Source organism: Esox lucius, chromosome 24, assembly GCF_011004845.1.
Source record: "Esox lucius isolate fEsoLuc1 chromosome 24, fEsoLuc1.pri, whole genome shotgun sequence".
Taxonomy (NCBI): domain Eukaryota; kingdom Metazoa; phylum Chordata; class Actinopteri; order Esociformes; family Esocidae; genus Esox; species Esox lucius.
In genome coordinates this window covers 9,573,589-9,599,658 of record NC_047592.1, presented here as the reverse complement: position 1 = coordinate 9,599,658, position 26,070 = coordinate 9,573,589, and the positions used below count along the sequence as shown (strand labels likewise).

The 26,070-nt window shown below is 48.4% G+C and overlaps 1 protein-coding gene across 8 annotated transcripts; it reads left to right on the top strand.

Moving 5' to 3' along the window:
* Nucleotides 1–300: 300 nt before the first annotated feature.
* zbtb4 (zinc finger and BTB domain containing 4) lies at nt 301–24,986 on the top strand. 8 transcript variants are annotated; one of them, XM_034290516.1, is made up of 3 exons: nt 301–568; nt 5,758–5,879; nt 15,626–24,986. In XM_034290516.1, the coding sequence occupies exon 3, from the start codon at nt 16,000–16,002 to the stop codon at nt 21,157–21,159; it is 5,160 nt and encodes a 1,719-aa protein (XP_034146407.1). In that variant the 5' UTR covers nt 301–568; nt 5,758–5,879; nt 15,626–15,999; the 3' UTR covers nt 21,160–24,986. The 8 variants fall into 8 exon arrangements, with proteins under 8 accessions (XP_034146407.1, XP_034146410.1, XP_034146405.1 ...); XM_034290514.1 differs by lacking the exon at nt 301–568 and adding an exon at nt 590–970; XM_034290515.1 differs by lacking the exon at nt 301–568 and adding an exon at nt 4,655–4,919.
* Nucleotides 24,987–26,070: the final 1,084 nt, after the last annotated feature.

Here is a 26,070-nt window from a genome sequence, read left to right as displayed (position 1 = left end):
GAATTTACCTAATATTGCACCCTTCTGTTTTAATAAAGACAGATGTTTTTGATTTCTTCAATATTAATGTCATACATTTAAAAAAAAAAAAGTCAGGCAAATAGTGAGTTGATCATCTAAAGAAATATATGTATTTAAGTCAGCAACACATTGTTTTACAAAAGCTCCATTATCTGCCTTTTGGTTCCCTCTTGTGGTCTGGAACTGAAATGGATGGGTCAGTGATGAAATTGCAGAAGTTCCCTATCCGCTGTCAGCCCCCTCTACTGGCAACAAGACGCTGGTACACTGGTTAGAGACTTGGTCGCAAATGGCAGCCATAACAGCTGCACGTCAACAGCTTACCAATCCTTAGTTTGCCTACATTCAGAAAGGGTAGCGTGGTCCGTATGCTTGAGTTAATGCTGCTTCATCAGCACTGACCGTCTTATGGGGAGCTCAAAACGGTCTATCGATTGAAATACTTTTTAGTCACTCGATAAAAGCTTTTGTGGTTTTAATATTTTTAGGCACAGGAGGCTTGTATGAGGGCTCTTATCAGTGACTCAGTTATGGATTGTGACTGAAGGTGAGTAATCTACCATGCCGTGACTGATCTGTGAGTATTGTTGCTAACGTGGTGGTCAAGGGGGTGTGCCACTATATGAGACTTAGTTTTTAGTAGAACATGATGAATGTACACCTTTTTCTGTACTATATTCCTAGAAGGGTTACATATGCACTTATACAAAGGAAGTACTCTGTGATGTCAGTGTTTGCCTGGCTCTGTGTGTGTGTGAGAGAGAGAGAGAGCGTGACCAAGTGACGAGCTGAGGGAGGGAGGGTGTCATCTGTAGCCCGGCATGGAGGGAGGAGAGACCACTGACTGAGTGGGAGTGAGCCAAGAACAGCAGGGGAGGAGAGAGAAGTGACTCCATTTTGACTCAAAGATTCTGGACCTCTTAAATATCCTTCCTGTCTGCGACGGAAGGTAAGAGACAGAGGAAATAGTTGGGAGGTACGCTAGATTATGTGGCTTTTCTCCCTGCCTTGAATGGTGCCGTCCCAGCTGCAAATGCACATCTAGTGCAGGCCTATAATTACTAGCTCTGGTTTGCCATGTGTGGTTATTCTTGTCTGTCACACTTGAAAGCATCTTTCCTAAGAAATAATAATATTTGTTTATACCATTGATAGCTGAGCGTTTTGTTCCCTGTTTAACTGTAGTTTAATGGTCACATCTTATCGGAATCCAAAATACAAGCTTGTAGTGCAGTTAAATGTAAATTAGTGCTATTGTGTTAAAAAAAATCACTTGGGGGAAATTGTCGGCCTATGCCCCCTTGATCGTTTCTATTAGGGACAGTTTGAAGTTTACTTGGGTGGTGGGGTGGTCACTTGTTTTGTTGCTTTAGGGAAGGTTTTGTTTTTGGAGACTGGGGAGGAAATTGTTTCCCCACCGGTTTAAATTCACCCCTTAATCCTCATTTGTGTACATGCACCTCCCTTAACAGGTTATGGCAATTCCCTTCCAGCTGCGTTTCTCCATGCCCTTACTATGGGTGAATTCCTCTGTTTAGCCCTCACTGATGCCTGATTGATCTTATATGGCCTGGATAGGTATTTCCGGTATCATCTACCCTCGTTACAGCAACGTGTCAGTCAGTGACAATATATTCCTATATATTTTCTTTTATATTGTGTGTGTGTTGCCAGTGGCGGCCTGCAGTACCCCTGTCAGCCTTCAACTAAAGATACTTAGGGGGCAGCACTGAGCTGCTCTCAACCCGAATGTTACGGACAGTATCTTGGTAACCTCATTGTCAGACACTTCCGCCTAACTGAATTGGAAGCTCTAATGGGATACTCCTTCAAAGTTGTCCTCATAAGATACTCCTTTGACTCAGGGCAGAACAAGGCAGTCCTTCCTTCATTAAAATGGCCCCATTGTAATAAAATTATGTTAGCAGAGTAGATAGCTTGCTAATTTAAGCAATGAATGGTGTCACGCTTCGGTTGATGTTGTAATGCCTAACAGTTGGTCGGTAAAAGCAATGCCCTGAGCAGGGGAACACAACCCATATCACCAGTCAATTTTGCCAGTGCACACTCGCCTTCTGTGCATATAACGACTGTATCAGCTGGGTCAGTAGACGGTCTGCAGTAGTTTCTAAATGAACTCAATAAATTAGGAACTGCCCCTAAGCAAGGATTGTATCTTTAAAAAAATTAAGCAGTTGTTTTTATGACCCTTGAGAAAACGTGCAACATGATGTAGCCATGTCCTGTTGCACATGGATATTAACCTGGTCACAGCCCTTTGGTTTCTAAATAGTTTCCTCAATTTAGTGTACTGTACAAAACACACCTAAAGGTGCCATGTGGAAAACTAGTATATACATTTGATTAGCCTAAATTCCAGCCCATGTGTAATCCTGTGATCAAGCTAACAAGATTAAGCTAAATTTGGAATCATTCTGAAAATATCCGTACCTGTCAGACAGAGTGGTCAGGCAAAATGTTTCTCATAAAAATAAAAAATGGTTTCATTTGTTACACACTAACCTTCATAACAATAACTGACAATGACGCTGGGCAAGAGGAATGCTGCTCTTGCTTATTTAAAAGAGATCAGCGGAAAACAGGCAAGCCCGTCTTTTGAAAAACAGTGTGCAGGGAATGTCCTGTTCCCTCTACTGTTTGTTTTTGATGATGCTGCCAACTAGGCCCCATCTTATTAATCCTTCCATCGTCTGTCCTGCCATTCATTACCATCAGATATAAAACCTTTCACTTTTGAAGTGGGCATCTATTTTTTCTGGAGAGACGTTTCGCACCGTTTTCTGAATTTTCCACTAAGTTATTTAGGGATTCCGTTCTGAGGGAATACTGTCGTGTCGGTGGAGGAATGTAGACAGCTATTAAAGAAGACTCACACGCGTCATCTGCTTTTATGTGACTGCTTTTGGAGTTGCTTCGCTTCTTGGGAACTATCTGAGGTGCTAAATTAATTGAGCTAGATCCCACCTCTCCTTGCAATCGGCTTAGTATTAATCTGGGCTCCACTCTGTGCGGCCAAGTCTGGCCCAAGCAGCGCTGCTGGGGCCTGCTCCCCTCCCCCTGAGGGCTGCCCTTGGCCAGCATTCCCTCCCTCAGTCTGGTCTATCCTTCATGCCTGGCCATCTCCCTAATTTTCTTTACCTCCCTTTTTTCTGCCTCTTTTCCCCCACCTCTTCCCCAGTTTCTTATTTTCACGTCCTCTTTTTTTTTTTTTTTTGCACTTTTCCTCTAACCACCATCTCGGTTTCCCTTACCACCTCCCTTCAGTCCAATTCTCCACAACCCTCCCTGGCTTCTCCCCCTCCCTCCCTCCCTCCCCCCTCTTACACAGACTACCACATGCTGGCTGCCCAGCTCTCCCCTTGCCCCACCACTCTTCCCGTTTGTCTCTGTCTTTTTTTTTTCTTTTTCGCTTCTTTGCTCTGCCTCTGTTGTTTCTCCCTGGCACAATGCCATTGCCTCTGACCATCTGCCTCTTTTTCTGTTTCTCTTTCACTTTACTGCTTCCTGTCCCTTCTTTCTTGATCTCAATGCTATTGTCATATTGTTTTTGTCCTTTTTTTTTGTATCACCAGGGAATTGATTTTGTCACTTTCCCCCACTCACCCCCTGGTTCTCCGTGCACCTCAGCCATGCTCTATCTTTCGCTGTCCCTCATGGCCATTCTCTGATGTTTCTCTCTACCTCTCCTGAAGATTCAAATTGAGGTGTGTACGTGCTGGTTTAAAGAGTCAAGGCTGAAGACCGGGGCTTTTGACAGTTCTTACAAAAAGTAGTCTTAGGAACAGGAAGTATCATGCGCCCGGAGTGCAGTGCTACCCATCCGCCACGCACTCTACATAAAGCCACTTCCTTCTTGCCGCTGAACAACAAAACAACCCTACTGTCCTGCTTATCAGAGAATTAGGCCGCCCCCTCCCAACTCTGAACCGAGTGTGTACTCAACAGGCTATTCACCCCACCAAGTTCTCTGGCTGCTGTCCGGCTTTTCTCTGACCTTTACTCTCGGGACCTATGGATCTGGAAGCTTCTGCGTGTTTTTCTCTCCCCCTCCGTTCAGTTCTCTTTATGGAATCTGACATGATGTAGCCACGTCCCTGTCACATTTTTGAACGTCAGAAATGAAAATCATGCTGCTATAGTAAGAAAACGTCCTGAAAATAAATATGAAAGTCTACCGCTCCTACCTACCCGTAGTTCACACGTTTCTGTTGGAACTTGCAACGGCACAGGAGGCAATCTTTAGGTAATCTATTTAGGCTGCATGTCAAAGAAATGCAAGATAGCATTTGTACCTTTCTATTTATACCAATAGGAGGTATAAATAGTGATTTAATGTTATTTTTCATGTCGCAGTGGATAGATCGGGTTATAAACAATATATACTCTCGCCACTGAAAAAAAAACTCCGGTTACCCTCACCTACGTAATGGCTGGCCAAAGTTGGAAATAGCTCATTTGAATCACGTGCTCTATCACAATCGCGTGGTGGCCTACTTGCGTGATCACGGCAAACCTCGGCAGAGTTCCTTTTCAGCAACACTCGCTCTGATATGGCAGCGGACCTACAAAAAATACGTAATCATAAATGTACCCACACGGGATTAATATGCCACTTGTTTTATTTCAACGCGCGGTGTGTAGACCGTCGTGCTTCTGCTAGACATAGCCTTGTGTAGACCGGAATCTGCCCACAATACATCACAAAGTACACATTTTTATATTATTTTTAGTAGGGACTTTGTTTTTACCCAAAAAGAAGGCTGATACAGACTATACTCACATCTTGACTAGTCGTGAGTAAGGTTGAACTTGTGAATTGAAGGAACGCGGGCAGAAACAAACGCACGTGCGGAACCTGATCAGCGGGAAGCTTGTGCGTACGTAATGCTTCCATAAAGCTAGAGATACTTTTATGTTAAGGCCAGTGAGGTCTTATCCAACGCCGCGGCCTCTCTCCCACTTTGTTTGCCAGTACAACATGCCTGAGTAGCTGCCTGGGGATGAAGAAGCTAATTAATTTGATTTAGCCGTTCTTTCCCTGGCAGTGGAAAAACCAACCCTCCCCCCAACACCACCACAACCCAAACCGTATCAGGCACCCCTCCCAGAGGATTTTCCAGCCATCTTTTCCACTCTTTTGGCGTTGTTCACTCTCCTTTCCCCTTGCCTCCGTTTCTCTTCTCCCTCGAAGCGAGTTGTCATTTTAGGTTTGCTTTTTTTTTACTGAATCAATATCTACTATCTCGCTCCATTCGGTGTTGTTCAGTTCTCATTTCCAGTTTTCACTGGCGCAGTTGATGTGACTCAACTCCAGCTGTGGTTGGGCCGACACAAGGCCTGTGCACACTCACACAAGCTTGCTAGCTCTGGCCCTGTTCATTCGCCATGGGGATATGAATCACTTAGTAGCCATTTAGTGCAGAAACACCATTTCCCTTCTGACATTTGAATGTATCCACCAGCTACCCTGGTCAACTGTGACTTGCTGTTTGGGGCATATACCTAGTGTGTGTAGTAAATCATGTGACTGACATGATGTATCCAGCAAATCAAGTTCATTCATGCGAGGCTATATATTTCTGTGAGCGTGTGTTAAACAGTTGCATTATGTGACTATGTGGGCGCACAAGCGTTTGTGTCCGCAAATGAGCTTGTGTGTAAGTGTAGATTATATAATTGTTCATGTGTAATTTTTTTCTAATAACTTCTCTGCAGGCCAGAGCGAATGGCCGCCCACCTGACCCCTTCATGGGGCTACTTCACTTCCTGTTTCCTTTTAAGACGAGCCCTGACCGTCAAACCTGAGTTGAACTTCTGTGGACTTCGCACTTCAGAAGGTCAGTCTTTCTTCGGGTTGTTTTGGTTCTAGTCTTTTCTTCATAGAGGCTTCAAAGAGCTTGAATTCAAGGCTGAGAGTCAAAATTATTTAAATGCAGCAGTAGCCATGTTGCTGCCAGTATATTGACAAGTATACTGTAGGTTGTTATTTTACTGTATAATGACCGGTATACTGTAGGTTGTTAGTTTATAGTATCTTGACCGGTATATTGTAGGTTGTTATTTTACAGTATATTGACCGGTATACTGGCGGTTGTTATTTTACAGTATCTTGACCGGTATACTGTAAGTTAGGGGTGGTGGTTTGTGGCAGTATTTTGATGGTAGATACATTCAAGCAATTAATACTGTTCAGGTCCAAACTTCAGGTCTTTCTGTCAGACTTGACAAGGGCCATTAAGAATTTAAGGAAAATATATTTATTTTACCGGGTATAGATTGCCAAGCCTAACAGACACACTTAGTTCTGGATAGCTGTTGTGCATAGTTTAAGTTTGTGAAAGTTATGGTTTTACTATTATCAAAACTCCCTTAAAAGTTTTCGACTGAAAGTAGGGCTCCATAATGGCTGGAATGTTCCGGCGACATGGCTTCCTAGGCGCGTCCGTCTCTGTGTACTCTGATATTTGCCGCTTGGTAGCACAGCATGAAAAGCTGTGATCACGTTTGGGCAAATGCCCGTGAATAGGAACTGCTGGAAGACCGGACTCCCTCTGAATACAGAGTCGGTGGCCGGCCATTGCTCCTAGAAGACAATGCAAACACACACTTGAGACTGGTCGGACACACTCCGTTAACGTGAACTATTATTACCACCAATGGCCGCACTTCCACCCCCCCCCCCCCCACACACACACCCAGCCGTCATAGACACTTTATGTGCCACACACACACACACACACTTTTTTGCTTTCACAAGCTCACTTGCACCCCATCACTTCTACCTCTCCCTCTCTCTGTTGGCGAACACTGCAACGGAGGGGAGGAAAAAGTTTCTGCCGGCGCCGGAGAGGTCACAGCAGCAACACCCAATCCCAGAGCCGTTGCCATGGAGACAAGTGTGCTGGTATACAATGGGGGGGGGGGGGGAGTAGAGGGCGGGGTAATGACTGAGTGGGGGATGGTGGGGGGGCGGAGGCATGAGGACGCGGAAGTGGGATTTGTGTGATAGCTGTGGAGTTCTGAACATTCTTCTGTCTTGTTTAGCTCCCTCTCTCTCTCTCCTTTCTGTCCCTCTCTCCCCTGTCTGTCGGCTTTTTACTGATAACACCCTCTTGTGGGGAGGCAGAGCAGTCTGGGGTGGTTAGTTAGAGAGGTGGGGTATGTGGAATGCCAGTGATCGTGTTGTGCGTGGAAGTGAGCAGAGTTAGTCATGGCCAAAATGGCGTCGGTGGTGGCGAAGACTGTAAACGTGCCGATGTGTTTGTCTGATGTTTTATTAACAACAGGTGTAGAGTAACGGCGAGATGCAGATAGAAATAAAAAACCAATTGAGATAGAAAGTAGTAACACAAGGAATACATACAACAGTGGTAGGAATAACAGGAAGGAGGAATACATACCAAATGATAATGTACTTTTCCAGAACATAGGATTCACACTTCCTGGCTGTTTACCATTTGTTTTGTCAGATAACGTTTGTCAAGCAAGGGTTGTATAAATAATGCAGAGGTTTACATGTCATGGGGAGGCACAGGACCTTCCTTTATTCAAGGTCTACATTATATTTCTATAAATGTGAAAAACAGGGCCCTGGGTGAAGAACTTGGCAACCCGGCACTGAGGCACAGCATAGCAAGACATTTTGTAATGGAAATGTGTTTGGTTTTGGAGAAGAAGAACTGGTTCCTCCTTACTTCGATCAGACAATGGCCAAGGGGAGTATGTTGCCTTTTGACATAAACAAACGTGGCAAGGCCACGCCGGTGTCTGTTCTCCTTCGATTAATCAATCGGTCGTACAGCTGAGCAGGGTAGGGTTGGCCTTAGAGTCTTACCCTAACGCCGTCAGCCTGAATCACACACCTGACTTTGTTGCCATTGCTCCCCCATAAACTTGAACCCTTTCAATAGAGGCAGTAAAAAGCGAAGACGGCGTGTCCCTGCCCTGCCCTGCCCTCTCTCCTTCCTTCTCTCTTTCTCTTTGATCTCCGCTTCCCTCTTTGTGACAACTTTGGTAGGGAGTGCTTCCATCGGCCATCCGACGTCTTTCCCTCCACTTCTGTCTCTATCCTAGTGCCCAGGTTTTTTTTTTTGGCATCGCTCCTGTTTGTTTTCAGCCATTTTGGGGACTGGCAGTGCTCGTAACAAACTGCTTAAATGGCGTCGACCTTGCTCTCTCTCTAGTTCCCTCTCCCTCTCCCTATCCCTATCTCGTCGGGCTTTGTGTATATAAAGTAGTGTGTGTGCGTGCGTGCGTGTGTGTGTATGTGTGTGTGTGTTTGTTGCTGGAGAACAACACTTCCAAATAAAAAGAGGATTGGATTCAGAGGGGGGTGGGGGTGGGGTTGAAGGTGGTAAAAAAAAAAATCACTTGCAGGAAAAAAAAGAACGAAAAACAGTGAGAATCATGTGTCAGAGGCAAAACTGAAGTGAGAGAGAGGAGCAGGCGCGAGAGAGAGAGAGAGAGAGAGAGAGAGAGAGAGAGAGAGAAAGGAGCAGGCGAGGGGGGAGAGAGAGCGCCAGTGAGAGTCGCTCCTGCCCTCTGTCTTCACACTGCTGCCTGTGTGTGTGCGCGCCGTCTCTCTCCTCTCACAAACACTGACGCAGACGCACGCACACACAGACGCACAGACCGAGGGAGGGAGAGAGAGAGAGAGAGAGAGAGAGAGAGAGCGAGCGAGAGAGAGAGGAGAGGGAGAACACATCGCAGCAAAGATGCAGCAGGAGGTTTTCCGAGGTACGTTTGTCTTGTGTGCTTGTCTAGCGTTGAAACGGAGCGAGGGGAAGAGGCTGATGTGCTTCTCTCTCTTTCTTCTGCTTGTTTTTCGCCATCGCCGCGTTGTTGTTGTTGTTGTTGTTGTTTCGTATGTGAGAAGAATAGGAAGATTTGATGAAGTGCGTGTAAGGGTGTGTGTGTGTGTGTGTGTGTGTGTGTGTGTGTACTGTGTGCGTGTGGTGCCAATGCGAGGCCTTGTCTCCTCATCCTCCGGTCCCGCTGGCGCACCACGCAGTTCTTTTTCAGGGTTGATGACTCGTTCAGAGATTGTGATGAAACTTCAAATTTTTCGGCGTCTTTAGTACCGGCGCGAAACCACTCCGGGGTCAGGGTCTCTGTAATACACGTCATAGCAAGGCAACAGATGTGGACGTTTTAGGTGGGCTTTGAATTTTTAAGGAAAGCGTTTCTCACTGTTACCGCTCTGCTGATCTTGCTCCATCAACTCCACTCCCAAAACGGCACACTTGGGGAATAACTTGTACATACAGGTCCTCGATAGCAAATCTAGCCGTGAGATTAAGCTGTTTTCCTCTTTCTGCTCCTGCGGTTCTTTGGTGTGTCATCAGAATATCCTCCTCTTTGTGCCAGGTGGCTATTTTAGAAGCGGAAGGAGGACGACATTTTGACGTTACAGCCCTTGTTGTTGTTCCCTGAAGTAACTAACCCGCTTTTATTTTCCAAAACATCTGAGACACTGCCAAATATTGCTACATTCCTGGTCACCATGGCTACCATCCCCGGCGTCTGCCTTCACTGTAAAGGAAATTTGACCCAGAATGCGAATTGGCTTAAGGGGGTCAGAGGTTATGCTAAGGGAGAGCGTGGTAGTGGTTGATTGCCAGGCATGAGGCTTTATCCGGTTGTTTGTACACTGGTGGTAAACGGTAAAAGGCAACTCATGCTGGACCTAACATTCAGGTAAATTTGCTAACTGAAAGCTACTGGTGTGAAATTAAAACAAAAAAAATTGGCCCGAGTCCATATCTGTCAGGAAAGAGAATGAAGCATGTGTTACTTGAATAGCAGGTGTTTTTGTCTGTCGTTTGGCCTGTGCAGGTAGCCTACGGGGTTCGTCCAGTCAAAATCAAGTTTTTAGTTTTCAAATATGTTGAATTTAAATTTAATCGTAATAGCCTATCAAATATAATACCCCTGATAATGTTGCAAAACATTATGTATTACCACACTTAATGTTTATTAGACCTTCCCGTGCCATTATGCAATGACATACAAATATTTTTCTTATTATCTAAAACTACCGTCAGAATAGAGTTGAGATTGCTTGACTAAATAGACTGCATCTAATGGTAGACAAAACACAATAATGAAGTGTGTCCATGTGTTAACAGCCAGTCTCACCATTTGAAGAGTTACCGAGGAGTTATTGTATCATGTTTTAAAGCAAGAAAACAAGCAAAAACCGGATGCTCTTTGTAATGGAATGCTTAGTAAGAAAAACCAAGTCGTAGCCAACACAACGTGTCTTGCTCATAACAGCCACACATGGTTTACCACAGCAAAAACAACAGGCTAGCGCAACACCCTTAAATTGAAAGGTCATAAAACAAATTAATGTTCTGTCAAAAACTGATCAGATTTTCTGATCAAAATTAAATCACACTAGTCCTAATGGAGCAGGAGAAATCGTGAGGTGGATAGCATAACTTTAAGGGCATTTCAAAGACCAAATAATGATTAATTAAATTAGATTACATTACCAAAACCACATAAGAAAATACAACTACGATTTGAAGTAAAAATTGTCGGTTTTATCACAGTCCTTGTTGTGATACTTGTTTTAACTGTTTTATTTGTATTTAATTTCTAGCCCGAGATCTGTGGTGGCAGATTTCCATATTGTCATGGATTATATTGTGTACCTCCCAGCCTTCTTTTGGGCCTTTGGGGCGAAATTATTGTGCGTTTTGCAAACTCTGTCCTTTTTATACCTGGCTTGCGTACCACTTCTGGGCCAAACGTTTACTTGTGGATATATAATAACTGGGAGTGTCTTTCCAACCAGTGTCCTACCCCTACCTCAGATATAGTATTATCAAAATGTTTTCACTGACCCACGTGGTCCACTGATATGAATGATTGACTGGCCCTGTATGTTTTCCTGAACAGGACCAGGCTAGAGGGGTAGCCCCGAATGTCAAGCCTGGCAAATTGAAGTCAAATGTTACAACTTGGCGTGGGGAATTTCCACTCGGGGAAGATTTCGTGCTTTTACACTCGCGTGAACAACTTGATATTTAGAAAAAGAATTCCTGTGACAGGAACATATGAGTTTCATGGATGGTTGAGTGGCAAACGTTAGTCAGGATTTGTTGAGTGAGCCCCGCGTACTAGAGGAACGTCGTTTCACGCTGTTGTACGGTGGCATTGTGTCAACAGGGCCGCCGGTCAGCACAGCGGCACTCCGGGGCCATTAGAGCCGTGTTCCATGTTATCAGAGCTGTCATCTCATTCGTGTGGCTTCATGCTATCAACGCTGATTTAGTGTAGTTGCCGCTTCTCCCAAACCCCTGCCACTGCAGCTTGACCCTGTGCACTGTCTAGGGGGAGTCCGAGCACGAATGTGGCGTTTGCTGTAGGTAACAGAAATTAACGCAGTTTAGGGCTGCCACTAACGGCTGTTTTGGTAATTAAGTATCCTATTGATTATTCTGACAATTAATCAAGTTATTCGGATATGAAGAACAGTGCTTTTTTAAAAATGCAACTTAAACCTGCTGAACTACGGTTAGTACCAAGACATTTATTTTTCTTTCAATGAAAATACATCTTTTGAAACCTCTCATTCTCTCCTCATTGAAATAGGGCACAGGTCTGTGATGATTAAGTTTATAACACTATTTGCAGAATCTTTGGTTGCTGAGGTAACATGGCCCAGCTTTATGAACGTGTCCACGACACTGTTGTTCACTGAAACAGTTAACCATTATTTGAATGATCAAACTACATTTACTATGTTGTGTGTCTGTGTGGGGGGGTGAACATCAGTCATCATTTATTAGATACGCATTCAGTTCACACTGAATTTGGTTGGAATCAGTTCTGTTTAGGAATGCTGTTGCTCTCTTAACAATAGAAAACATTTACTTTAAACATATTTATTTTTTACATATGGTTCATTTTCGTAATCAATACTGAATTCACCCTAATACTTAGCTAATAATATTGGTCATTAGTAAAAAATTAGACTCACTGCTGGAGCGAGGACATTTAGATAATGATTATGTGAAAGATCCCCCTATCTGGGTCAGATTCGCCACATTCTTTTAAAACATTTTAGCAAATGTTTTCCTAATAAAAAAACATGACACTAACGGTATTCACCAGATATACATGACCTAGTACTTAAGCTAGTCGGCTCCATGAGCTAACGTTAGGTATATCCCCTGTCTCCGACATGAGACTGCATTATTATCAAGGCTGTCAAACTCACATGGTTAACATCAACTGAAACTTCACCCTGCTAGCTAGTCAGCACCACTAGCTGTGGTGACTTCCATTTCCTTTCTGACAGAGTCTGATGCCTCATTGAATGGATGGTTGCTTTTCAAATGTTTCAGAATCAATGATGTGCTGCTGTAAAATGAAAGCAGTTTTGCAGTAGTGATGGCATAGAATCAATTTCGGACTTTTTTTTATCTCCAGGACCGGCCTCAACGTTCTCTGGCTTCAACGCCGTTATTAATAGAAGCCTTCAAGGCAGTAAATTCTAATCTGGGAATTTTTGTAATCAAATTACACGAGTTACTCGAGGAATCGCGACAGTGCCTACTTATATTATTTAACGCTGCAAACTCCTACCTGCGTCACATGTTTATGCTGTTTCTTTAAAGGGACCATACCCAAACCAACATTTTATTTTAGGGAATTACCCTGAAAAGGTCAGCAGTTTAGTGTTTACACTAGACTCAAAGTCTAGGGGGGGTGAATTAGGTAAATTATGGAGAAGGGGGTACATTTCCCCTTCTCCCTAATGCTTCCATTTGTTCTATTACTGGGCAGGTTAGCCTATGTGCCAGGGGAGAGCTAACAGACCATGGACAGAATGGCATTTCAACTTCAACACGGGGCAGGCTCGCTGGTGTGTGGATTGGCATGCCAAATAATAAGATACCACAGTTTACACTGAGGGAGGGGGTGGGGGGGGTGGGCCGTGTTGACTCGGCTAAGCGACTTCTAAAAATCGAGGAAACCATGAAACCTAGACAAGGAAGCGATGTTACATTACCCGCTCCTCTGAACCACTCCCCGACCCATACCCGCCACTCCTCCTCCCCTACTCCCCCCCCTCCTATCCGCAATATTCTTTAGGCCGGGGGTTGTGGAGAGTTCAGTCTTTTCCGACGACGGCCCCCTTTCTCACAGCCATACTGGAGCCCCCCTGGCCGTTCCACGCTCTGGAGAGTCCAACCGACACCTTCCCGATTCCACAGCCCCACTCCGCTTGCTCACAGTGCGGAACGGGTGCTTTGACAAGTAAACTAGCCCCCACCCCTGACACCCACCTACCAGTCCACTCCAGCCTGAATGGCCCCTACAGATTTCTCCCTTGCACGCTGGCAGAAAACCCACCCGGCAGTCTCTTGCTGTAACTCATCCACAGGGTAGCCGGACAGCATATGCAGGAGATATTGCCGGGGCATATGCGCCGATTGGGACTTGAGTTTCTTTAATAGTAGTAGGGGCACTGTGACCCTAGATTTTAGTGCTAATGTCCACCCCCCCCCACCCCCCGTTTTCGTTTGTTCCGTTTCTCATTAATATGCTCTAGCTGACGTTTTGATGTCTGGCAAATGTTCTTCTGCGAAGCTCAGTGAGTCATTTGTCCTACACGAACACCGTACCTGAACTTGCCATTCTTTTTCTGGGTGTTTTTTTTCTCTTCTTCACAGCACGCTGGGCGCAAATAGATGTACAGTCCTTCAGCGGACATGTTTGTGCGGAACGCCATGGTTCAGAAGGACACTTTATTTTGAAGAGGCTTGGTCCTTGGCACTCTGAGGGTCAGACGCTCGTGTGTTTGTGTGTGCGTGTGTGTTTGTGAGTGTGTAAAGCCCCCTGTCACGCTTGGCCAGTCTGTTGTTCAGGGCCCTGTTTGTGGAGAGGCAGTTGTGTGCGTCACAGCAAGATTAGGAGAAAGAACTGAGGGGGCGGCAGTCGCATTTTCCCCTTCCATGGAGCACACACTATAGGAAATCGTGACATTTTTAACCCTCACACCGAGTGTCGTCTTCGAGGAGCTGGCAACTAATGTCAGGGGATTTCCGCGTGACAGTGCTTTGTCAGGGCGGACTCAACGGTAAACATACCCATGTATTTTTCACAAATAGTCCACTTTAGCTACTCCGCTTAGCTTTCCGCGCCCGATCGCGTGTCCGGGTCAATGAGGAGCCAGGGTGTCTAGCGGTGTGGCTGCGCGACATTAGCCGTGCCTGTGTTTGCGTCACTTGTCCCTCCAGTGTTTGTCTAGTGTCCGTTTACCCTGTTTCTGTCCACGTTCGTTAAAGCGCCTCTGTGTCCTGTAATTCAGTTCATTCCACCTAAACAAACTCTGTGCCTGTGGCGGGTTGCTCCTCGTGCTATTTACAAGCAAGGCCGTCCATGACATCAGCTGTTCGCTTTGCTGGGCGTTTGTACTCTTCAATGACTTTTAGTGTGGCTCCTTGCATTTCTGCACACGCGGGTGTGTTTGCCTGTGCTCTGTCTGTCTGCCTGCCTGTCTGTCGGCCTGTCTTTCTAACTGTCTGTCTGTCGGCCTGTGCTGTGTGTTTCTGTTTCCAGCCTGGCCTTTCTTTTTCTCTCTCTCTCTCTCTCTCTCTCTCCCTCCTCTTCCCTCTGCAATAACAGTGTTGACCTAGTTTCTGCCTGTTCAGGGCTGCCTGTGGAATTTTACAGAGGCCTGCCTGCCTAGCTGCTGTGCTGCTTAAAATCGCAGGCAGAAAAGCATGACTGGGGATTTTTCTTCTTGTCGCATCATTAAGGCCTGAACAGCCATCTCTTCCAATCTGCAGGCCCTGACAGAATGGCCAGTGCTAAATAAGTAATAACAATAAAATTGCCTATTGCGGGCAAATCTGTGAGCTGGCGCGTATGAATAGATAGCAGGCAAGTGGATTTACTGCAATCGGCGTTCAAATTAAAATGGAAATGGGAAGCGCCCCCGCCGACCGGCACTCGTCCTCTCCAGCCGCGACAGAACCGGATGCAGCGGGCGGAAAAACACCCCTCCTCCACAACCCCCCCCCCCCCCCCCCTTTCCTTCCACTCCTCCCTCCGCCTTCTCAAATAATGGGTAGAGTCATGGCCGGCTGATTCTGGCCACTGCCAGGAATGGGACAGCGGGCTGTGATGGGAATCACCCCCCCCCCCCCTGCCCCACCCTGTCTGTTTAAAGGGGGACCTATTTTGAGGCAGGAGGGCTATGGGATGCAAGTGAACACTCTATTCCAGGGGAATCTTGATTAAATCTGAACGCCTTCCAATTAGGCGACAGGAATGTTGTGGCACAGCTGAGATGGATCTAAACCAGCGCTGCCACTTATTCCTCCCGCTTGTTTTCTTTCTCTACTCTCGCCGTTTATTGCTGTCTTACATTCATTTCATGTCTATTCTCAAGTATTTTCATAGATTAATGAAGGAATATGTTTTGGATGAGATAAATGATAATTTTTTTCTTGTGTTATACGTTTAAATTTAGATTCTTGCCCACAGCTCCTTGCAGAAACACGCAGGCATGTATTCATTCGAGGTGTGCCACTTATACTGTCTCTCTCTTGTAATTTCTCAGGTTTTGGGGGCCGGTCATGGTGTCTGGGCCGGAGGTGTACGATCCCCTTAGAGTGTGCCTCTTCCCGCCGCGCCTGAACGAGCAGCACCAGGCCTCTGGGCCTTCCCTCTTCTGTGACGTCAGCCTTGTCAACACCAGCAACGCCAGGTTTGCCATCTCCGGCCAGTACTTCCGCCAGCTGCTGCTGTCGAAGTCTTCCCTGCCGCCCACAGCTGGCGTTTCATACAACCGCCTCCCGCCGCTAGTTCCCTCTTCTGGACTCAGCCAGGGCGTCGTGCTGGTCCTGGAGCCGCCTTCCTCGAAACCTTTCGGGTCTCCTGCCAGGGCTCTGGGTACTCTTCCTGAACCACCCGGTTGAGGGGTAACCAGCGGACATGAAGGGTAAGAGCAGGCAGAGCCGGGGAGGGGAGGCCGTGATGGAGGGGTTGATGAAGGACCGGGTGGACGGCCCAGAGAACACTAAGATCACCCTTAGCTTCCCCCTCAGTGCCGCCCTGCCCGCTGCCCTCATAGTTCACAACCATCGCCCCTGCGCGGCCACGCCCTCCCCCTCCCCCCGCCGCCGACACCCCTCCAAGGGGTCCAACGAGGGGTCAGCGTGGAAGCTGGACACTGCTGCTGCCAATGAGAAACGGCGGCACTTTAAGCCCCCCCGGCGTGACAGCTCCCCGTCCTCTTCCTCTGCCTCCTCCTCCCCGTCTTCTTCCTCCCCCATGGATCTTACTGCACTGGTAAATAAGGACACCAAGTCCCCTCCGCCCCTTTTCAGAGGAGGTCTGGAATCCCAGTTCCACAGGTTTGCCCCCAGGTCCTCCAACGGGCCAATAGGGAGTTACCCAGGGGAGGGTCCCAGACTGACCAATGGCACCGCCTCGCCTTCAGAGACTGCACAGATCCTGTTCAACCTGAGCACTGTGGCCTATCAGGGCCAGGGGGGGCGGGGCACGGAGAGAAAGGACAAAACAGTAAAACACGGAGGGAGGGCAGGCAGCCCTCAACTTGGACCAAACCTACACCCGCCCACCCTCCACCTTCCTCCTCCTCTTCCTCACCCCTCGGAGTCTTTCATCCCGCTTCCCCCTCACTCCGCTTCCAACCACCCAGATGGCCCCAAGCCGGAGCTGATATGTGGGGTGTGCCACCGCCTCTTCAGCTCCGCCTCCTCCCTCACAGCCCACATGCGGCTGCACCGTGGCGGCCGGGCCCTCAGCTGCCAGCACTGTGGCAAAGCTTTCATCCACAACAAAAGACTACAGTCCCACGAGGCCTCTTGCAGGCGCGCCCTGACCACGGCTCTGCCCCCTAGCCTCCCCCTTCTCCCCATCCTGCCCAAAGAGGAGCCCCTGGAGGAGGGGGAGGTCAGGGTGGAGGGGGGGCAGATACTGGGGGCGGCCGAGGAGGATATGAAGCCGGGCAAAGGGAAGAAAGGGCTAGGTCTCCTGGTTCGGCACGAGGGCGACGTGTCGGAGCTGGTCGGGGACGAGGACCACTTTGTCAAGGTGGTGGACGGCCACGTCATCTACTTCTGCTCGGTGTGCGAACGCTCCTACATGACCCTGTCCAGCCTGAAGCGTCACTCCAACGTCCACTCGTGGCGCCGCAAGTACCCCTGTCACTTCTGCGACAAGGTGTTTGCCCTGGCCGAGTACCGCACCAAGCATGAGGTGTGGCACACCGGCGAGCGCCGGTACCAGTGCATCTTCTGCTGGGAGGCCTTTGCCACATACTACAACCTCAAAACCCACCAGAAGGCTTTCCACGGCATTAACCCGGGCCTCATTTCCAGCGAGAAGACAGCCAACGGCGGCTACAAGCAGAAGGTCAACGCCCTCAAGCTCTACCGCCTGCTCCCGATGCGCTCCCAGAAAAGACCCTACAAGACGTACAGCGACTCCCTGGCCAACGGCCTGCTGCTGCCATCGTCTGACCCCTCCGCCGCCCCTTTGCCCCTGGACTGCGGCCTACCCGGGTCCCTGGGCCCGGGTGAACTCCACGGCCTCATCAGTGGCTCTATGCCCAAGGGTATGAAGCCCGACCCGGACGAATTCCCGGCCGGCTTCCCTCTCACAGCGGGCCTGGAGCAGGGAGAGGTCCCTGCGCTTCCCTCCTCTATGACAGACGTGGCCCTCAGGAGAGTAGCGGAGTCAGAACAGGTAGGCGGTCGCCCAAGCAGCTCCAAGTCATCGTTCAGTAACAAGGTCAAGTCTCCCACGGTCAGCAGTAGCTCAGAGCTGGGTTTGTCGTCCGTCATAACCTACGGCCACCCCAAACCCTCCGTCATAGTGCACGGCACGGCGGTTTCATCCGTCATCGTCCACAGCAACCAGGTCACCTCCGGGAGTGGTAAAAGCCCCCTGAGCAGTCCCTCCCCTGAAGCTAGCAACAGCCAGACGCTTCCCAAGGCCAGTGTTAAGCCTATTAAAAAGCATAGGGAAAGTACAGAGGGCCACAGGAAGAGAGCTAAACTAGTGGACAGTTCAGACACCACGGAGGAGTCCGAGAGGAGATCAGAGACAGGCAGGTTCCATCATAAGTCCCGCAAAGGGCAAAGCAAGGGTGACAGCTCCTCAGCCAGTCAGTCATCTGTAGGGCCAGAGAGTAAAGGGTCTGGGCCGCTGTGCCAGATCACAGTGCGGATAGGCGAGGAGGCCATGGTCAAGCGCAGCATCTCCGAGACAGACCTGAAGAGGGACAGGAGCCCCCCTCCTTCCAAAGCCAAAAGGACGGACTCCTCCCCACCGGACGCCAAGGAACCTCGCCACTCCCACCACCACCATCACCACCACAAACACCGCTCCCATCGCAGTTCCAGTGTTGGAGTCGAAGGGGAGCGAGGGGGAGATGGGGAAAGAGAGAAAGGAGAGGGGGACAGCAGGAGGAATAGCCCGAAAGCCCCGGGCAAGGTCAGAGAATACTACTTCCGCCAGGAGGTGCGCAAGCAGGGTGAGAGTGAGGACGATGAGGACAACCTCTGGAGGCCTTACTACTCCTACAAGCCCAAGAGGAAGGCCCCTCACGTCCACAAAGCAAAGAAATGGCAACGCAAACTGCACTATAAACGCTCCCTCAGGCTCATGAGGAGGGCAGAGAGACTCATGGACCATGTGAACAAGGAGGCAGAGGATCAAGAGGAGGAGGACATAAAGACGCACGAGGATGAATTGGAGGAGCAGGAGGAGGTGACAGAACGCATGGAGCTGGAAGACGGAGAGGTGCCTGAATGCCTCAGTGCGTCCCCCATACTGTCAGAAGAGAAAGACAGAGGCAGAGTGGAGGAAATGGTGGAGGTCCACCTAAATCCCACTGATTCTTCCCGATCCCCTTCGGCTACCTCAGTCTCCCCATCGGACACAAAACGCCGGCCCTGGTCCGACCGAAGTGCATCGAAATGTGATACGTGTGGCAGATGGTTCTCCAGCACCAGGAAGCGGGACAAACACGAGCTTAGCCACCTGCTGGAGTTTGTGTGCCTCCTCTGCAGGGCGCCCTTCCCTTCAAGGGATGAGTTGGAGGATCACCAGAGAGCGCAGCACCCCAAAGCCCCCGACGCCCCGTCTTTGCCACCTCAATTGGGTTCCCAGCCCCGCGACCAGGGCCTGAGGACTGAGCCCACAGAGACGGACAGGGCAAGAGAAAGGGTTATCCCGGGAAAGGGAAGTCCAAGTCGCCTGAGCAGGCGGTCGTTGGCGAGACACACCTGTCCACAGTGTCATAAGGTGTGCAAAACCTCCTCCGCGCTAAACCGCCATGTTAGGCGGCACGAGTTGAGCAGCTCCCCGGAGAGAGAGAGGGAGGAGATTCAGCCAGAGCCAAAAGCAGCAGCGGAGACGGCAGTTAGCACTGTAAGCAAAGACCTAGACTCAACAGTAGAACACGTTCCTGTAGTTCAGTCTGTCCCAGTTATCAGCTACCCAGAGCCACGGAATAGCACTGAGGGCGTAGACCCGCAACCGTGCCAGCCTAGTGATTTGAACGCAGAGCGCCCAACTTCAACACTGAACAGCAGCCCTGAACTCAAAGAACCCGATGAACTCGCAGCTCCCGTTCCGGCCAGAGAGCCTAGTCCACAGATTATTCAGCCCCCTCCGGAGATCCCCGCGGCCGACCGACCCACGCCCTCTCCCTCCTCCTTTCCCCCCTCCTGCTGCTCCTCGGCCCTCCAGGGTGTGCTGGTCATGAGCAGTGGAGCCGAATGTCTGGACTACCGGACCCCTATGAAGAGGAGTCAGGAGGGGCTGGGTCACAGGAGGACGAGCCCTGCACCTGTCACCGGACCACCCACCGCTTCCCCGAACAGGTCCCTCGCCTCACAAATGACAATTAACCACGCTGCTTCTCCTCCGTCCGTTGTCATGACAGCGGCCCCCCTCCGAGGGGCCTGTGGCGTAAAGCGGGAGGGGGAGACCGTGGATAAAGGACCCAGGCAGGGATGTGGGACCAGCATCCTCCGTCACGCCGGTTTTAAGGACTCGCCGGCGGCCCGGGATCTCAGGGTCCCACCCTTGTCCAGGAGCCCTAGTCCCAACCAAGCACAAGACCTCACCATGTCTTCAATCCTAGCCAGAGAGAGGGAGGTGGAGAGGGAGAGGCAGAGAGACTGGGACAGGGAGATGAAGAGGGAGCTGGAAAGGGAACGGGACATGGAAAGAGAGTTGGAACGGGGGAGACAGCGGGACAGGGAGCTGGAGCGGGCTCGTCAGATCAGGGGGTCATCTCACTCGCGCCAGGAACAGCCCAGAGACGCAGAGGTGACCCTCCTGGTACCCAAAGAGGAGCCGATCAGTCCAGTACCGTCCCCGATACACGCATCCATTCAAACCACTATTAAAAGCCCCCCGTTGCAAAGGCGGCTTTCCAAGTCCCCCCACCGCTCCCCCACTGCCAGAGACCTGCTAATGCAGGCCAACCGCCAGGCGGCCCAGTCCCAACGCGGCCCACCGGACCCCGGGAGGTTCCAGTTGCCCACTGGGTCGGTCGGCGGTGGCGACCGGCCCTCAGCCCACGCCCTGCTGCTCCCCCGGGGCCCCCCGCCGCCCGAGTTGGAGCGCCGCGACGACTCCCTGGCGCCGTCCGGGGAACCCCGCAGAGGAGAGGTCACCGGCGGATACCCCGTGCAGGACTACCCCCTGCCGCTCATCGTCCAGGGCGGCTACCGCTCCGGCAAGAAGCAGGACGACAACGTGCTCGTGTCCTACCCGACCGGGCCTCTCGCCTTCGGGCCGCTGGGGAAGATGGTGCCTACCGGGGACCTGGCCAAATTGCCCTTCTACCCCGACCCCTACCATCTGCTCTACGGGCCCCAGCTGCTGGCCTACCCGTACAACCTGGCCGCCCTGCCCATGGCTCTAAACATGATGGCCCCGGGAAGCGACAAGGTGGAGCCGCTGCCCTTCCTCCCCGCCCTCTTCAACTACGCCGCCGCCGCCGGTCCCTACGCCGGCATGGCGCCACACCACCTGGTGGCCAACCCCAGCCTGTACAACAGCGGCGGCGGGGGCAAGAAACAACGGGACAGCAACAACGGCAAGCCCTAGGCCGGTTTCTAAGAGAGACGTGACATCCGGGGGACTATATCAAAGTGGACGACCGGGGGGGGCCTGTGTTGGGGAAGGGGGAGGGGGTGGCCGTTGGCGCCTTTAGTCGACTGAGTACACTCACGCAGTCCCCTGCCTCCCTTTTGTAAAGTAACGATCAGAGCCTAAGAGGGGTATCAGGAGGATGGGTGACGGGAGGAGGGTGAGTGAAGAAAGAGGGGGGGAGAGAAAAGGGACAGATGCATCATTACAGACGGCTAGATTCCGTCCTCTCCTTTCTTCTGTCTCTCCCCATTCACCTCTGGCTTCTGTTCTCCTGCCTTTTTCCGTAGTAGTTCTAGAGCTTGATTAATTGTCCTTTCTGGCTCGTTATGATAATATCTATAATATAAGAGTAATAACAGCTAACAGGGTGTTGGGGTTTTTTTTTTTGTTTGCGAAAAACCATTTATTTTGTCTGCTTCCCTTTATAGTGACAAACATAATAATGATCGTAAATGCAGCTCTCGAGGGGGGCTTTGTGTTTAGGGGAATGAACGGGATCAGCCCCGAGACGACAGTCAGAGCATTAAATGACAGTGTGTGTGTGTGTGTTTGTTTGTGTGAAAGTTGTGTGTGCACGCCGAAGTGGGCTTCTGTTTGTTTGGCTCGTGCAAACGTGTGCACGTGTGCATGACTGCGGTCTGCCGCCCGTGTGCTGACCATTCCACGGGGGGGGGGGGGGGGGGGGGGGGGTTCTGAGGGGTTGGCAGCATTCCCGGCACTAGATGGCCCAGGTCAGTTGATTGTCCAGTCGAGGGAATTTCTGTCTTTCCAGTTCATAAGGTGGCGACACTAGCTAACAATGTGGCGCCCGGAGCGGAATCGGTTTCTTGCAACAACGACAAATCTTGTATGGCCTCCGTTGACCCATAACCATGATGGCCAGACGACTTGCAGTCGGGGTCTTTTTAGGCATTTGTGTTAGTATTTACCTGCTGCAAAATGGCCGAAATATTTTCCTCAAAAAAAAAGTGGAGAGACGTGAAACGTGTACCAGATTTATATGCACTGTAGCTGGCCACTGGGCGAGAATCAAAAGCTATTGTAGACCACGCACTTCCAGTTCTCCTTATACTCATCTCTCATTTCTTCCAATGATTGAAAATGCTGAGTAGCTGCGGATCCAGATTTTTTTTCTTCTGGTGTTTCCTGAAGCTTCTGCGCATGTGTGGCTCCTGTTCGACAGTGCAATATACACTGGTGGACTGTGCTAGTTTGTTAACGCCATCTGCTCTTAAATACATTAGATGTACGTCATTCAGAACAACACTGTAGGCTACTTGGAAACAGCACTTAGCTCAAAAAGATCTAAACGCATATCCCTGTGAATCGAAACTGATCGAGATCAAATAATGACAGTGCAGAATAATGCTGCATGAATGCTTCATGTAAGACTTGATTTAGTGCAGTATGATGCTATTTACGCAAGCGTTCTGCTTTTCTATTACGTTGGTTTCTGTTAGGCTAATGTATGAAATTGATCAGAATGTGGTCTGTGTTGTCTATTAGTAGACCTGAGACTGCTTAGAAGGAATAAACGTGCAAATCTGTAAATATACGTAGAAGCTTCGGGAAACGCAAAATTTTGGTCTTAAGATTGAATAAAAAGGTGGAAATTCCTAACAAAGTTTGATCCTGGCCATGGCCTTGAAAACAACACAATAGGAATCAGTCAAGCTTTTATTTTTCAGTGGCCTTTTTTCCACCCCCTGATGCCCCCTGGTGTCCACCAAAGACACTCCGTTTACTAGGCCGAGTCGAAAGGGGGGGTTCACGAAGGAACAGAAAGATGGAATCAGGGAAGAGTAGTTCCTGTGATGTCCGGAGAGAAGGGAAAATAGAGAAATGAAAGCGGAAGTGAATCACAAAGCCCAAGCGCGGCTAGGTCAGTACCCTGAACTGAGCTTCCTAGATCTGGATGTGAGATCAAAACAGCCCGTCCCCTGGTGAGAGGGCATAAAAACGGACGATAACGGAGCTGGATGATTCAATAGGGGTTTGATTGTGTCAAACACCTTTTAGTTTTCCTTCAGCCCCTTTCTCCCTCCCTCAGCTCTGTAGGCTAGAGAAGAGAAGGATGACGTCATCTGCTCCCTCGGAGCTAGGGTCTGGCTTAGCAGCCGTTTTGTTGCTCAGAGTTTCCCAGATGTCCTGTGGGATTTATCTGTTATGTTCTCTGTACGTTTCCTTGTGTCACACTACGTTTTTGTTTCACTTTTTTGTTTTTGTTTTACCCCCCCCCCCTTTTTGCTAGCTAGAAATAAATGGCTGGAGCAAAAAAGGGGTTTTGAGTACACTTATGAATATGAATGTAATTTTAGTCAAGAGGTTAATGAAGTACAAAACACATTAAAGGTAGATGGATTTCTGTTTTTCTGACTTGAAAAATAACATGTAAAGAGCTGTTATGAAGTCTGTTATGCATACATTATAAACAGTAGTCCTAGGAACATGTCAAGAAACTTGGGTTCTGTATCCACATAAGCATGAGCAACACTCGCTTCCTAACAGTTTATATTCTCCTTGGTATCCAACATCTCTTGCTTTTTCCTCTCTGCCACTTTCAGTTTCTTTTTCCTTCCTCATTCTGTTCCATTTCCCCCATTATGTCAGCTCTCTATCTGTACTTTCTCTTGGTTGTATTGGTTCCTGAGTTATAACCCCTTTCCCAAAATAAAAAAGGCAGCTGCCATGTTTATTTTCCCCAATCTGTCTTGGAGCTGACCAATGACCCTCTTGTCCTCCCCAGACACACACACATTCACTTCACACTGCATCTTTGAGGTATGTATGTGATGACTCTGCTGCGTTGTTAGTTTCGACCAGGTGGAGGAAAAAACAGCATGACCAACCGCGGGCCCCCACCTGAGTGTGGTTACAAGTCATTTGTGGCGTGTGAGTGAGTGAGTGCGTGTGTGTGTGTGTGTGTGTGTGCGCGAGAGTGTGTTGGCGTGTGCGCACGCGTGAAAAAGGAAAACCAAAACAAATCTGCCTGTAAGCAGCATAACCCTCGGGGTATAGGGACCGCCTGTTTAAAAATACAAAAGACTTTCAGTGATTTTGTTCCAGAGCCCTCCCTCTCTCTCTCTCTCTCTCTCTCTCCCTACCCAGTTGTATAAACTCCATACTGTACCCATCTAATGCCTTTTCACTAGATGCACAGAATTGTGTTTTGTAAAAGAACATTTCTTATGCCACAGTTTTGCCGTCACGGTGATCATTCCCCGACCAAACGCCTGAAAACAGATGGAGATTGAATACTGGTGACGTAACACGCGTATTTACAATATGTCTAGTAAGTTCAAATGAATTGTGCCTCCGCTTCGATATATTTAAACGTAGCTGTATTGAGATGATGAGGATCTTCCAGATTTCAGATAAGGTGCCTTTTCTTGGCATAAGAAATGTAAATGGTACACGGCTCGATTTATCAAATGGCAAAATGGCTTGGAGAAAATCCTGTGGCTTAGTTTGCTGAAGCTGATTATAGTTCTAGGGAGTGGCTAAACTGTTTGGTATTGTGTATGTTTAGGTAAATACTGTGCCATAGTTTTTAGAGTCCACAAATATGTTATTGTTTTTCTTCTCAAATATATAAAATGTTTTAATGTTGCCTGATAACTTTGTCTCTGGATTTGATACAAAGGCTTGTAGCCACAGCTCTCCCAAAGTCCCTCATTTGTTTTCTTTTATGTTCCTTTAACTCTTTCCTCTTGTTCTCCTCTCTCCCTCGTTATTCTCGCTACAATCAAACAAATAAAGTATTAACCTGATGACCCAACATAGAGGAAGTTTTGATGTCTGATTTGAACACTTGCTGTGAAAGCCGTTGTGTATTTCTGAGTATGTATTCTTATATTTAAAAGCGTTTTTTGTATTCTTATTTGAAACGTGACAGTGGCAGATGAAGGGAGAGCTCTAACCCTATACTCTCAGAGCATTGAACTCTTCTTCAGTGTGAAATCGAGTTTGTCTGATTCATGGAGATTTCCAGAAATATGCTGACTGGAGCAAAGTGTTAATCAGGGAACTTGACTTGCACTGCCCGAGTAGAAGAGTGCTGATTTGGTAGTGGTCTCAACTGCTGGTCCCTACAGTCAGTTAATCATTGTTTTTTGGATGCACTAAAGAAATTGCATATTTTCTGAACACAGGTGGTCGGTCAGAGAGCGGTATCAGGTGTCACATAAAAACAGACAAAATATATTTATCTTTTGTCTGTTCTAGGCAATACAATTGCTCAACGCACACTGGATTTGGGGCAAAAAGTGAACGGAGTGAATTTACTACATTTAATCACCGGTATTTGGTACTTCAAAAACCATTATGATGATTTAAACCATTGAACCCTTTCTATGTTGATCTACCTATGCTTCTACTGAGTAAATGTAAGCTTTTCTTGGTGTGCTAAAATAGTTCATGAGGAAAGATTATTATTTGATAAAAGTAGCATTATACAACTTTAATAATTATGGCCTTGCTGTTAAAAACATATTGACTGGTACAGCGCATGCAGCAAGTTGTAAAATGCTGTACCAGGGCGAAACAGAGTTGGGAGATTTACATAATCAAATTGGTCTAGACTGATCTGCCCAGTTGAGATGGGGTTTAGGGTAGGGACAAGCACTAACCTTGGTTAAATGCCTATAAGCTTTTTTCCTGTTGGAAATGCAAGCTCCTGTTCTCTACTGAGTTAAGCATTGACAAGATGTTTGCCTTTCGGGCATATCTGCCTCCAAGACGTTAGAATAAAACTACCACATAAATTGACTTTTATCATCATATTACTTTAGACCAGCACCAAAGAAAGGTTTGTATTTACATAGCTCGAGCAGGTACAAGAAAATACTTAAATAATGGAAAGTGTTT

What these genes read in the sequence shown, in the direction of transcription:
- zbtb4 (XM_034290519.1), top strand. Translation starts at nt 16,000, where the DNA reads ATGAAGGGTAAGAGCAGGCAGAGCCGGGGAGGGGAGGCCGTGATGGAG.